Raw genomic sequence first — 13,817 nt, 5'->3', positions numbered from 1 at the left:
TATACGTATTTCATAATATGATCCCCATACTGTTTTGAAAACCCAATCCCCCATCCCAATCAAATTTAAATATATATTCACATAACTAACGACCCCAACAAATAGAGCAATCCAGTCCTGAAATTCAAAAAAAAAAGAAAGTAAATATGTTCAGCAAATTCGGGAAACTCCTACAAGGGGAGACCGTTAGACTTTCTCAATGCCGGCGATTCTATGGCCAGCCAGTCCTGCCGTACGACTGCGTGCAGGACATGACGCCTTCCTCTTTGGTCATCGAAGCTGAGGCGCGTCGATTCATTCACGATTGCCTGCGACGATTGAACGTACCTTTTGAGAAGCTGCGCTGCGTCAGCGACATTATGCTCGCTGCGGACTACAGGGGTATCCATGGCATGGGCATCGGTCGGTTGGAGACGTATCTGAACGATCTGCAATATGGTGGTGTGGACATCACAGCCGAGCCGGAAATCATCAGCCAGACGTCGGTAACTGCCCAAGTAGACGGCCATGGCGCCATGGGCGTATTTGTTGGCAATTTTTGCATGGATCTGGCCGTCGAGAAGGCGATTAAATCGGGCATTGGCTTTGTGGTCGCCAAAAGATCCTATGACATTGGCATGGCCTCTTGGTATGCATTTCGAGCCATGGCCAGCGGCTGCGTCGGACTGGTGTTGTCGAATTCACCAGCCATGATGGTGGCTCCGGGCTGTCGGGAGGCTAGCATCGGGGCCAATTGCTTAGCCTTTGGCGCAGACGGTAATCACTCTCATTTTATGCTAGACATGGCAACCAGTGTAAAGGGGATGGGTGCTGTGGAGTGGGCGAACATCAACGACGAGCGTATTCCGGTCAGCTGGGCAATGGATGAGTCTGGCGTGCCCACAACGTTTCCCGGTGTGGCGTTACGGGCTAATCGACTCAATCCTGCGGGCGGGCAGAATGGATATTGCCTGGCCACCATGATTGACTTATTGTGCGGAGTTATGTCTGGTGCCAACTATGCCACGCGCCTTGCGGCCATGTCTGCGGAGGAAAAAAAAGTTGCAAGCTCAAATTTGGGAGTTGCCATGCTCGCTTTGGATCCGTATGTATTTGTGCCAGACTTTGGAGAGCGATTAGATGATTTCAAGAAGCGTATCGACAACAGTACTCCGGTGGACAAATCGCGACCTGTCAGGATGGCTGGAGAGCGGGAGAGGCTTTACATGCGCCATGTCGATGAGATGGGTGCGCTGTCCTTTCCCAACACCTTGTTGGCTAAATTCAAACACATTGCGGATAGTCTTAGCGTGCAGCCGATGCAGCTGGCCTTCATAAACGCCAAGCCAAAATACCTTCGGTTCTAGAATTCTAAATGTCTAGATGTTATTTTATGTAAAATAGAGATTGCAATTGTTGTGACAATATGTGCTGACGCCAGATGGCGTGTGCAGAGGAAGGAAGCTTATATTGCTTAGCAGAATTGATGTCAGTAAACGCTGCACACTAAAAACGAATGTCTTAAGATGACGCTAATAGAAATTCGCTGCCAATTGCAGCGCCACCTAGGGGTAATTTTGTTACTTACATAAGGACAATAGTGGGAGCAGTTTATAAAGGATGAAAGGAAACGTCGTTGGGTGGCGCTAAAAGAAATTCGCTGCAAATTGCAGCGCCATCTAATGTACAATTTTATTACAATTAAGGATAATAGTGGGAGCAGTAAATAAAGGGAAAATGTGAGGTGGGAGTACAGTAAGTGTAGCTAAAATACTAGGGACAGGCGTTAGTTGTAGAAAGTGTATATAGAGAGCGCTGTCAAGTGGCAGTTACTGCTGTTAAATTTTGAAAAGCTAATTTAAAATTTTTCTATATGAGATATATGTCAACTGTGCATCAAATTTGACCTGAAAACATAGTTTAAAATGGTTTGATTTGTACTTCCAGTCATAAATATCCAAGATGAAGGATGAATTCTATATTCTTAAGCATAGCTATAATAGTTACAGATACAATAATAGCAAAAGTTCTCTCAGCAAGTGTAGAGCTGCTGGTGCCACGACAGATCGTCTGCTCAGCTTGGCTCCCATGTGGTTTTCTGAACTACTTAAGGTAATTGCTGGATGCAAATGTGCAAATTTTCACAAATTACGCGAATTAGGCAGCCGTTGAAGGGGTATAAATAGGCTGCGAGTGCACGCGTGGCACTTCATTGTGGCAGTCATGTGGTCGTCTTCGCGCGTTCGGATATTCGGAGCCCTCTTGCTGGTGGTGCTGTTGCTGGACTGGTCGCTGGCTCAGTCGCAGCAATCGAAGGATGCCCAGAGCTTGGAGGAGTTCCGGCAGCGATATCTGCTGCCGCTGCTCTCGGCTGGCACTCGCAACTGCACGCTGAATGCCTGCGAGACGCTGAGGATCATTTCGCAGCTGCTGCTGCTCGTTAGGGCGTTGCCCAATGGCACGCTGAGCTCCAGTCCGGAGGCTGCACGACGAACTAGGCCGGGTGGCCAGAGCAGAGAGTCGTCGGCGAGCGGAGATGTGAGCTCCATCTTCAATCTGTCGGAGTTCGATAAGCGAGTCAGGCAAATCGAGAGCCGGCTGCGCTCCGTGGAGCAGCCCATCTGGCACCTGGCCAGTGGCAGCGAGCTGGAGTGGAACCACTGCACCTCAGGCGTCTGTCGCTGCAATCCGGACACCAAGAGCTTCACCTGCTGGAACACGAACCTGAAGACGGTGCCCGTCAGCCAGGTGATACCCATGAACATGGTGGCCATCGATCTCTCGCGCAACGCGCTCTCCACCCTGCACAAGGACACGTTCCGTGGCCTCACCTTGCTCAAGCAGCTGGACATATCGAACAACGTGCTCGACTTTCTGCCCTTCGATCTCTTTCAGGATTTGGATAGCCTACTACAGCTGTAAGCGAACACCATTCATATTCACTTGTGCCCACTGAACTCGTTGTTTGTCTCCTCGTGCAGTCGCATTCAGAACAACCAGCTGGAGGACATCGATCCACGGACTTTCTGGAAGCTGCGCAATCTGAATCTGTTGGATTTGAATAAGAACGAGATCAGTTTCTTGCCCGAGTCGCTGTTCTATCACGCCCAACGGCTGACCGTCATCAATCTGTGCGACAATCAGATCAAGAACTTCCCGCCCAATCTGCTGCGGGACCAGCTGATGCTCGAGGAGCTGGACATGTCGCGCAACAGGATCGAGCAGCTCGTCTCGGGCAGCATGCGTTACCAGACCAAGCTGAAGGCCCTGGACTTTGGCTTGAATCAAATCGGTGAGTTATCAATTGAATTTGCCGTTTGATCGACTGACTGACAGCTTGCGTCTTTAGCCAAGATTGAGGACGACTTCTTTGAGGGCCTGAAGAGTCTGCGCACCTTGATGCTGCACAACAATCGCATCACGTCCATCTCGGGCACCATATTCAACAATCTGGTCAGTCTGGTCACGCTCGACTTGACCATGAACCGCATCAGTCATGTGAGCTTCCATCTGACTAAGCCCAGCTGGCACTAGATTTACTTACCACGCCGCTTGCCCCACAGATTGATGGCCATGCCTTTGCGGAGCTGAAGAACCTGAACGAGCTGCTGCTCGGCCAGAACTCGCTGTGCAGCATACCGTCGGGCCTCTTCCTGCAGGTGAGCGCCCTCACGCGACTGACGCTCTTCTCGAACAACCTGACAACGCTGGAGGCCAACGACTTCCAAGGCCTGGCCAGCCTGCAAATCCTGATGCTGAACAACAACGTACTGAAGCACTTCGATGCCCGCGCCTTCGGGCCGCTCACTCAACTGCAGAAGCTGTGAGTTTATTGCCCTTCCATTAGCCACTCCAGCTCATTGGCTGTCCTTACCTCTGCCCTTACCCACCAGTCGCATCGACTCCAATAAGCTCATGTATCTGCCGCATGGCGCTCTGCACGGCCTGGACAAGCTGGTGGCTGTTAAGCTGGACAAGAACCCGTGGCACTGCGACTGCCGCGCCCTGTACTTGGCCCGCTGGATACGCGAGTTCGTGGTCAAGCTCTGGGACGGCCAGCAGCCCATGTGCCGCGGCCCAGGCGACCTGGGCGGCCACGAGGTGGGCCTGCTGCGCTACGACGATCTCTGCGACGGGCAGTGGGCGAGCATGCTGTCGCTGTCGCCGCGTCTTCCGGTGCGCACCCATCGCATTTCCACACCGATGAACTATACCGACTATTTCAATTTGTACTTGAAGCATATCTATAACGCCACCACGGACGAGCAGCTCAAGGAGGCCGAGATAACCAGTGTGGCCATCAAGAAGGTGCACGTCGACTAAGGCGTCTCGATTTCCTAGATTTCCTAGACTTCCTAGACTTCCTAGACTTCTCCTCTATCTGTCTGCCTTGCCTTAGCATATCTATTCAGCATATTGATTTTAAAGTGAGCTGCAGCAACTGCAGCTAAAACGAGCTCTGTATCTTTTAGTTGCCTTTTGGCATTCACTCTCATTCCTTGCTTCATCAGCTCAGACCTTCCCCAACAGTCAGGTCAACTTCATAGTCAGCCAAAACCTGGACATAACTCATTAAAGCTGTAGTCTGAGTAAGTATTTTACATGTGTAAGGCGCTAGCTCTATCCCTAAGCAATGCAGCTCCGACAGTTCGTTAGGCTTTGTGCCTCAAAGTCTAACTAAGCTCTAAGATCTCACAGTCTTTAGCTTTATACATATTTATATATACTCATATGTGTCCATGGGTAATTCATCCAGACATAGCTGTAACCAGTTTCCATTAGCCATTTCCCTGCTGTCTCTTAAATATTATGGCCATAATTGTTGTCCCTGTCGGTTGGCACTTGCTGCCTCTGCCTCTGCCTCAGCCTCGGCCTCTGCCCGTTTTCTATTAGTTCTCAGCCACATGGGCAAATACCTTCATGGCTAGCTGGCTGTGCTTCAAAGCAACTGCACTCTGTGTGATAGCCAGCTCGCTCTGCCCCTGCTCCCTGCCTTCGTGCCTTTCGCTCTCACAAATTACGGCCATGTCTCGCGTTTCGGTTTTTGCCTATGTGTCTGCGTCTAGGACAAGCTTTTTACCTAACCAATTTATTGCTTCCGTTGGCGTGCCCACTCCCTATCTCATGCCCTTCGATATCACTGCTCCTTGGCTCACCTAGCCGTGGCAGTTTTTGCCGTTGTCCTTGCAATTTCCATGTGTTGACATTGCCCACGCTCTTCGTTTTCCCGTTTTCCCATTTTCCCATTTGCCCATTCACTTTCCCCGCTTTTTGTCGCTGACCCTGCCCCGTGCTAGCGTCTCTGCCTATCTGCTGGCTGTTTCCTGTTTCCGTCTATTGCTGGTCGCCTCCCTGCGGGCGTGGCAGTGGGCGGCGGCTGACTCGCATGCAGACAACAAATGCATTTTATGCGAAATTTGCAAGGCAAATATTAAAAATTGAATGCCGACATTGTTGTTGTAATACACTGTACGCGCCTGCAGTGGGGCATATTAGTTCTGCGTGCTTAAATGCGAGCAATAGCTGAAAGCTGTGCACACATACTCTGCGTTAGGCGAGTCTACTGAGTGTGGCTCTAGGTCTTCCTACTGCTCTCCCTCACTCTCTTTGAGAGGTTTTCCTACAGTTCATAAAGTCAGCTTCGACTTGTAAGAGATGTTCAGACTCTCATCTCCTCTTGGGGTGCCTACATTCCTCCTCCACCTCTCCTCTACACATTCTTCATGGAGTCTAGCGGAAAGGCAGCTGCAGATTAGTTGCTAAAGCAAGCCAAGTCAGCAACTGCCATTGCCACTCCAGTGTGCACAGGGTATCTGGCAGTCGTTCACTCGCCACTGGGCACACTATAATTCACTGTTGTTGTTTTTGTTTATGCGCTGCCTTGCTTGGGCCTGGGGCGCTGATTGCCTTAAAAGTGTCTTCGCTTTGTGTCCGCTGGGCGAGGGGTGCCTGATAGAGGGGGGGCGGGAAGGGGAGCTGCGTAAACTGTCAACCCTTTTCCTGCATGGATAGCGAGCTCCGTGCATAATGTACAATATACAATATACGATATGTAATCATGTATTTTTTTCTTTTTACGCAGGGGTTGTGGCTGGGGGTGGTTGTGCAGGGGTTGAGTGTGAATCTTTGCTATCAGACGCATCTGTCTCAGCATGCGCCTTATCGTTGTTTTGCTTAAAGCGGAAGTAAAAGGATTTGAATTGCCTGCTTTGCCCTCTGAGCCGGCTAATAAAACAAACCCCCTTTGCCAACCGGCCTGGTCCCATGAGGGCTAATGGATGTAAATTTCTTCGAGTTGAAAATCACTCGGTTGGCCAAACGGCACTTATCCAAAAGTTTCTGAATCGGAAAGTCGTGTTGAAAAGCTGCTGCTTGACTTAGCCGAGTCACGAACCCAAGTGTGTTTTGCAGCGGCCGCTGCTGGGCTCAATGGCGCTGCTGTGCAGCTCTGCTACCTATCGCTTGAGCTGAACTCGCCGTTTGTCACTCAATTTACTCTTGAGCTTTTTCGTAATGCTCAAGCGCGCGCTTTAGTCAGCAGCTTCGCTCTGCTGTTGGCGTTCGGCTGCGCTCGTCGGCGCTCAACAGCCGAAGCCGTTGACACAGTGAACTCGGCAGTGGCCACGATGACGGACGTCGGCGTTGATGTTGGCGTCGCTGTCAGCAGCGTTTTGGCAGCATCTGCGATTGTTGTTGTTGCTATTGTTGTAGCTGGTGCTCAATTTTGGTCAAAATTTGTGATTTATTTGAAAATTTGAAATAATTTGGTTTTTATTGTGCAGCAGCAGCAGCGCGCAAATTAATGCAAATTTCATGCAGCTCTCACGCAGAGGCAGCAGCAGCCGCAAGACACCCAAAGGAGCAGTTGCTAAAAGTCCTTTAACGTTGCCCAGTGCCCGATGCCTGACCTAAGGCAATGCCAAGCCAAGCCAAGCCAGGCCAGGCCACACCAGGGCAGGCGCAAAATTTGACTAAGGCAAATTCACTTAGACGTCGCCCCGACGCTGTTGGCCTTTTGCACGGCGTTCGCAGCTCAACTTTTTGTAGCTGCCCCACTCACGTACACTCGCAGAAAATGAGTGTGAGAAGGCGAAAAGATCGCCAGATCTTGCATTGGCAAGTCTTTTATTATATTAAATGAGTGCTTCACAAGCTCCTTTTTGTAACACTAGTTCAGTTAGTTCAGCTTTTCAGTTGATTTGCTTAGTACGGTAGAGTCTGACTGTGGTCATCTAGAGCTGAATAGTTCAATAGAACTTGTAGTTCGTGAACTAGTAAGCAAATGAAGAACGTTCAGTTTATGAATAGCTGTAAAAAATTAATTGTACATTTCCTCAATAAGTGAGTAAAGTTTGTTATTCATGACCGACTGAACTATTTATTTTAGTGATCAGTGAATTAACTTCGTAGTTCCAACTGTGAACTGTTCAATTGAACTTATTCTGATCTATCTTTATTTGGATTTATTTAGGCAAAAGTCAATATTTTTCTAGATTAAACCTATATATATATATGTATATATATATATATATATATATATATATATATGTATATATATATTTATATATATATATATATATTTATATATATATATATATATATTTAATTCTATTTTAAGCATATTTTCTCTGAGTGTATATTTATATATACTCTATATATACACAAACACACTCATACTTGTATGTATATATATATAGCAAATGCTGCCAAAGGAATCATATTATGTGTGTGTGCGTGTGCGTGTGTGTGTGTGTGTTTGGCTGCCACTTTGGAGCTGCTACAACGCATAAAAATGCGAGTATTAGCTTGTCCCTGTGAATATTTGTAAGCGAGTGTGACTGTGTGTGGGTGTGTGTTTGCGTGTGTGTGTTTGCGTGTGTGCCGTTGGTTTTTGTGGCCACGCGTCCATTCGGTTGCCGCTGCTGCGCCTGGTCCTCTCTGCGCCAGCACCAGCTCCAGCTCCAACTCCAGCTTCAGATTGTCTGTTGGCTGCTCGCTGGCTGACTAGCTGGCAAACGTGGCGTATACTTAATTCGGTTTATGCTCGAACGTGTCGCACATTATTCTTATGAGCGACGCTGTCGACTACTGCTACGATGTGTGAAATATGCTGAGTGTGTGTGCGCAGCAATACTGATTAGATACACACACACACACACACACACTCACTCACAGCGCGGCTCAGTTGACAGAAAAACAATTAAAATTTGGTTGCAATTTGTTTGATTTTTCACAACAGCGAAATGAAAAAATGCAAATGATGAATATGAAAATGAAAATGAAAATGCAAATGGAAATCTAAATGAAAACGAAAATGAAAATTAAAAAAAAAACTGTAAAGTCTGCCCATTGACCTTATTGAGCACTCAGACGGCAATGGGAGCAAAAAGTGGACGCAAACCAAAGCCAGGGCTGAGCGCAACAATAAAAAAATTATATATATATATAAATATATATATATATAGTACTTGGCAAGTCTTTTTATTGTTATGAAATTTTGAGTGCTTGACAAATTTTATATTGAAATAGCTTTTCTCTGGAAAATACTTTCATTAAGCTTCAAATTTTGTTTTCACGCATTTTCCGCTTCGTCAATGTTGAGTATTCGACTCAATGGTGATTGAATGGACATGGCAGTGCCTTGATTGGTATATCATTAGGTCAATCATTCAATCAACAAGTCGTAAAATGATTGAATACTCTTTTGATTGAGGCATAAATAAAGCTGTGGGCTGTGGGCTGTGCTGCAGTGGAAGTCAAACAACTGAATAGTCAGTCAATCTGTGAGTCATCAATGTCTCATTGACTGAGTCAGTCACTTAGTCAATCATTATGATTGAATGGATGTATGGCTAGAGCTTACGATATCGTCAGGTATTTCAAGTTTTTTTTCAAACATTCTCTTCAAGCTATGAGCTATGCTGATGTAGAAGCCAACAGTCAGTCATCTGTCCTTTAAGAACTTAGCTAATTACTTAGTATATATTTTAATATATCATGCGAAATCATAGCATCCACGCATTCAGCGAGTAGCAAGCCCAGCTCTTGGCTAGCTAGGCATGGTCTGCGCCTTTGTTGAGGCCATTTGGAGCGGGCCGCATTTGTGGCTTTCATAATTTGAACGACCTATTTCGTGTGAAAAGTGTGTCGCATTCGCCTCGACTGGCTGGGTCAGTGTGGAGAGTGGACAGTGGACAGTGGACAGTGGACAGTGGACAGGAGCTGCACAAGTGGAAGTTTTAATTTCAATTTTTTATTGCTTGGAATCTGTTTGGACAGCAACCTGAGCTACCTTCCGGTGGCAAGTTTTAGTTTTTATTTTGCCTGTTTGCGTTTTTTCTGCTTCTTCTTCTTTTTTTTGTGGCAGCAATGAAAATGTTTTTCGCTTCGCTCAACTCTCAACTCAGAATCCCCCTTGTCTCTGTGTCTCTTGACTTTTTTGGGGCACATTTATTGGCTGGGCGACAAATTTTTATTGCCCAGTTTTAGTTTTGGTCTGCGGCTGCATATGGCGCTGATTTCTTCTCGCCAACTCCGGCCCGCCTCCGGTGCTGAGCTCTTTCGGTCTGCTGACAAAAGTTTTGGCCCGTCCTCAGACTGCGGGTCTAATCATATTGCCAGGCGCCGTGGCCAGCCTTCGGGTTACGTGATGCATTTTTACAAGACCAACCTGCTCCAGTCAGTCGAGACACGGGCTCTGACTCCATAGAGTAGTTCGACTCGCCTCGCTGCTCACAATTTGACTTTTGATGTGGGTATGTGCGAGCGTGAGAATGAGTGTGTGAGTGTGTGAGAGTGTGTGCATGTGTGTGTCTATGTGTTTGTCTGTCTTGGCACGCCCCGCTGGCACCATGGGCTGCTGCGAAACTTTGTGTTTCAAAAAAGGCTTAAGCTGCACACAGAGAGAGCGGGAGAGAAAGAGTGTGCCATATGAAGAGCTGTACATACTTTGAAATTAGAAACCAATTTGTTAGACAATCGCGATCAGTCGTTCGACCTGTAAAGACGTGAATTCGAACAGCCTTCGCTTAAGCTCTACTGCTGCAGAGTTCTAAAAATAGAACTTTGCGGTGCATTCTTCAACGCAACAGCAACAAAAACCGCACACGCAGCGTTTTCTTATCGCTTGCTTCCGCGTAACTCAATTGCTTTAATTGCAATTTACGAAATTTCGTCGCTTGGCGCGAGTGCGCCTGCACTCAAAAGCACAATCCGCGATGACATCTAATGTCAATGACCGCGCTACAGCTGTAAAGGTAAATGCAGAAATGCAAGCCCAGCTTAACGTTGTGATGGCAAATAGGCAAGCCTCCATCATGCCAATAAACTCAAAAATAGATATCGCCTCCGTGCAAGGCATCACTAACAACAAAAACACGAAACGTAAACAGCCAAATTCACCAAAAACCATCAAGAAAAGGCTCATCTTCGACGAACCAAGCACCAGCAATGCAGCATTAATATCAGAAAATCGATTTTCACTGCTCGTAGAAGAAGATGAAGACTACAGCGAATCACCTGTAGCTCCAGAAGCCCCAGTATTGACCGACCAGCAAACTACACCGAAACCTCGTCCGCCCCCCATATGGTGTCCAAACATCAAGTCTGTGGCCCTACTTCAACAGATAATAGATAAAGTAATTGATGCTAAATCATACGTAATTAAGCCAAAGAAGAATAACATAGGTGTATTAACCCAATGCAGTGAGGACTATCGCAGAGTTATAGACCACTTTACTAAGCTGGAATTGGAGTTCCACTGCTACCAGCTTAAGGAGGACAAACCATATAGAGTCGTGTTCAAAGGGCTTCACTCCAGCACTGATACAACACTAATTAAAAAGGAATTGGAAACCAAAGGCCACACAATTACAAATGTGCACAACCCACTGAGCCGTATGGACAAAACACCGCTAAATATATTTTTTGTTGACGTGGCTCAGGCCCCCAACAACAAAGAAATTTTGGACATTCGAGTTGTCTGCAGGCAACGCTGCACAGTGGAACTGCCAAGAAGATACAACGACCTGACACAATGCCATCGCTGTCAAGAATTTGGACACACACAACGCTACTGCCACAAAGCTCCCAGGTGTGTGCGTTGCGCCGGGAAACACGCATCCAAAGACTGCACCCGCGAAAAGGACCAGGCACCAACTTGTGTGCACTGTGAGTTACAGCACCCAGCCAACTATAAGGGCTGCCAAGTATACAAGCGGTTGCGCAAATTGCAATCCCCAGCACAAAAAAGGAGTCCCACACAAACACCGTCTACGGGTCCGAGTACTGCTTCCGAAATTACAAGGCCCCGGAGCATTACCCAAGCCACGAGCTTTGCAACGCCTATTAGTGGTGTTTCTTACGCACAGGCCGCTAGAGGTGGACCGTCAAATAAGAATACCACAAGTGACACTTTGTTCACTGAAATGCTTCAGCAACAACAACGTCAGTTTGACGCAATTAATGCCGAGCTCAAAGCGATGCGAGAAGTACAATCCCAACAAGCAACCATGCTAAACAGTTTAATGGCCATCATAACCAAGCTTGCCTACAAATAATGGCTTTACGTGTGGGTATCTGGAACGCCAATGGCCTGAGAAACAAGACTCAGGAACTGGCTGCGTTTCTCTCACAAGAAAACATAGATATAATGTTAATAACAGAAACTCATGAGTGCCCCACTACACAAATTTTCGGATACGAACACTATCAGGCTCATGGTGAAGGAGCAAACTGCTTTGGTGGATCCTCAATCCTCATACGAGCAACAATACCGCATACACCTTTACTGTCAATTTGCAACGCAACAATGCAGGTCTCAGCCATCACCCTGCCTACGTCTATTGGAGCGATCGAAGTTGCGTCAATTTATCTTCCGCCAAACACTGGTCTGTGTGATCATCACATGGAACAGGTTCTAGGCCAAAGGTTGAATAAGACCCTCATCGGCGGCGACTGGAATGGATGGCACCCATTTTGGGGAAGCAATAGTGCGAATCGTCGCGGAGAAGTCATATTTGAGGCGATTCAAAACTTACAATTCAGCATATTGGCGACTGGAGCCCCCACCCGTTACCCAATTAATGGACACAGGCCCTCGGCAATCGACTTCGCTGTCTACAAAGGCATCTGTGACCGGCAATTGACCATTGAAGAATCCTTGGACCTATCCTCTGACCACCTGCCACTAATAGTCACAATCCACGCGCAGCCACAGCCCTTGCCCATTAGGAAACAACTACTGCCAGCAGGATCAGATTTAGGAGTCTTTAGGCGCGAGCTCCATTACTCTTTGCACATAGAAATGGAACTTAACACTCCTGAAGACGTGGACTACGCAGCAAACAAACTGCAGGAAGAAATAGTCAAAGCTGCGCACCAAGCCGCCCCACCATCTTGCCAAACAAGACAACAGTCTCCGTACAACATCCCCCTCACCTTGGAGGCCCAACACCTACTAATACACAAAAGATGGGCCAGGAGACGCTGGTTAAGATTACGCACGCCTGATGCCAAATCCACGTACAACGAAGCCACGAGGCATCTTAAAGCTGCTCTCGCCCTGCTTCAAAAGAGGTGTATCAGCGATGCGCTGGTACGAGCTGAATCGCCCACTGACGCAGAGTTTCAATTATGGAAATTTACAAGAAAGCTCAAACGGCAGCCAATACGTCGACATCCCATTCGGAGCATTTCTGGTTCCTGGCACATTGGTGACGAAGCTCAAGCTGAGGCTTTTGCAAACCACCTTCAAGACCAATTCACGCCGGTGATTACCGCAGAGGCCTCAGAAATCGAAGCAACAGAAGACATCGTTCTCTCGCCCCTCCCAGCTGAAGACCAGATAACTGGATGTACAAAAGAAGAGGTTCTTGAACACATCAGAAGAGTGAAGGCAAAAAAATCCCCTGGATATGATCTAATAAACGGCAGAGTCCTTAGAGCACTGCCTGACTCCACCATAGACTACATAACTATGGTGTACAACGCCATGCTCCGCATCCGGCACTTTCCAGCCTGCTGGAAGCGCGCCGTGATTGTGATGATTCCTAAGCCTGGCAAACCCGTGGGAGAAATTGAGTCGTACAGACCAATTAGCCTGTTGCCAGTACTCTCCAAAATATTCGAAAGAATATTTCTGGAACGAGTACTGACACATCTGGGACGCCAGGAGGCCATTCCAAACCATCAGTTTGGCTTCAGGAGACAGCATGGAACACCGGAACAGGTTCACAGAGTTGTGCACCATATCCTTGGAGCCTTTGAAGAAAAGATGTACTGCTCTGCCGTCTTTTTAGACATCAAACAGGCGTTTGATCGAGTTTGGCACCTGGGACTGCTGCAGAAAGTGAGGACCACCCTTCCAGCCCCATTTTTCGCGTTGCTATCCTCATACCTTATTGGAAGAACCTTCCAAGTGTCAAGGGGGCAAGCAGTATCCTTGACTAGACCAATTATGGCTGGAGTACCACAGGGTAGTGTTCTAGGCCCAACACTTTATACTTTATTCACAGGAGATATGCCAACTCCCGAGCCAAATATAGGAAGTACAGATGCAGTACTCATAGCGACCTATGCAGATGACACCGCCATCTTATCACGTCACGTATCTGCGCAAGAAGCTTCAGACTCACTACAAAAATATCTGGACTCTTTCGGACGCTGGGCAAAACGGTGGTGTATCACCATTAATGCACAAAAGTCTGTACATACTACCTTCGCCACTAGAAGAGGAGATTGCCCAAGCGTTGCATTGGGGCCCACTATTCCCAAAGCCTCAAAAGTAAAGTACCTTGGTATCACTCTTGACAGAAGGCTGACTTTTAAAGCGCACATAA

At 47.4% G+C, this 13,817-nt stretch overlaps 2 protein-coding genes across 2 annotated transcripts; both read left to right on the top strand.

The window, feature by feature from the left end:
- Nucleotides 1–139: 139 nt before the first annotated feature.
- LOC111599454 (uncharacterized oxidoreductase YjmC) lies at nucleotides 140–1,719 on the top strand. The gene has a single exon (XM_023315116.2). It carries the CDS (start codon nucleotides 147–149, stop codon nucleotides 1,344–1,346), a length of 1,200 nt encoding a protein of 399 aa, XP_023170884.2. The 5' UTR covers nucleotides 140–146; the 3' UTR covers nucleotides 1,347–1,719.
- A 317-nt stretch (nucleotides 1,720–2,036) lies between these two features.
- On the top strand, nucleotides 2,037–5,988 carry LOC111599457 (leucine-rich repeat-containing protein 15). The gene is made up of 5 exons (XM_023315130.2): nucleotides 2,037–2,897; nucleotides 2,961–3,271; nucleotides 3,329–3,477; nucleotides 3,543–3,802; nucleotides 3,873–5,988. The coding sequence occupies exons 1-5, from the start codon at nucleotides 2,203–2,205 to the stop codon at nucleotides 4,300–4,302; spliced, it is 1,845 nt and encodes a 614-aa protein (XP_023170898.2). The 5' UTR covers nucleotides 2,037–2,202; the 3' UTR covers nucleotides 4,303–5,988.
- The last annotated feature ends 7,829 nt before the right edge of the window (nucleotides 5,989–13,817 follow it).

Source organism: Drosophila hydei, unplaced genomic scaffold (assembly GCF_003285905.1).
Source record: "Drosophila hydei strain 15085-1641.00,03,60 unplaced genomic scaffold, DhydRS2 tig00008128-arrow-arrow-pilon, whole genome shotgun sequence".
Lineage (NCBI taxonomy): Eukaryota > Metazoa > Arthropoda > Insecta > Diptera > Drosophilidae > Drosophila > Drosophila hydei.
The sequence above is the reverse complement of the archived record's forward strand: the minus strand, read 5'-3'. Positions and strand labels throughout refer to the sequence as shown.

Coding starts and splice junctions, on each gene's coding strand:
- LOC111599454 (XM_023315116.2), top strand. CDS start 147: ATGTTCAGCAAATTCGGGAAACTCCTACAAGGGGAGACCGTTAGACTT.
- LOC111599457 (XM_023315130.2), top strand. CDS start 2,203: ATGTGGTCGTCTTCGCGCGTTCGGATATTCGGAGCCCTCTTGCTGGTG. Junction 3,272..3,328: donor CTTTGGCTTGAATCAAATCG/GTGAGTTATCAA, acceptor TTGCGTCTTTAG/CCAAGATTGAGGACGACTTC. Junction 3,803..3,872: donor CTCACTCAACTGCAGAAGCT/GTGAGTTTATTG, acceptor CTTACCCACCAG/TCGCATCGACTCCAATAAGC.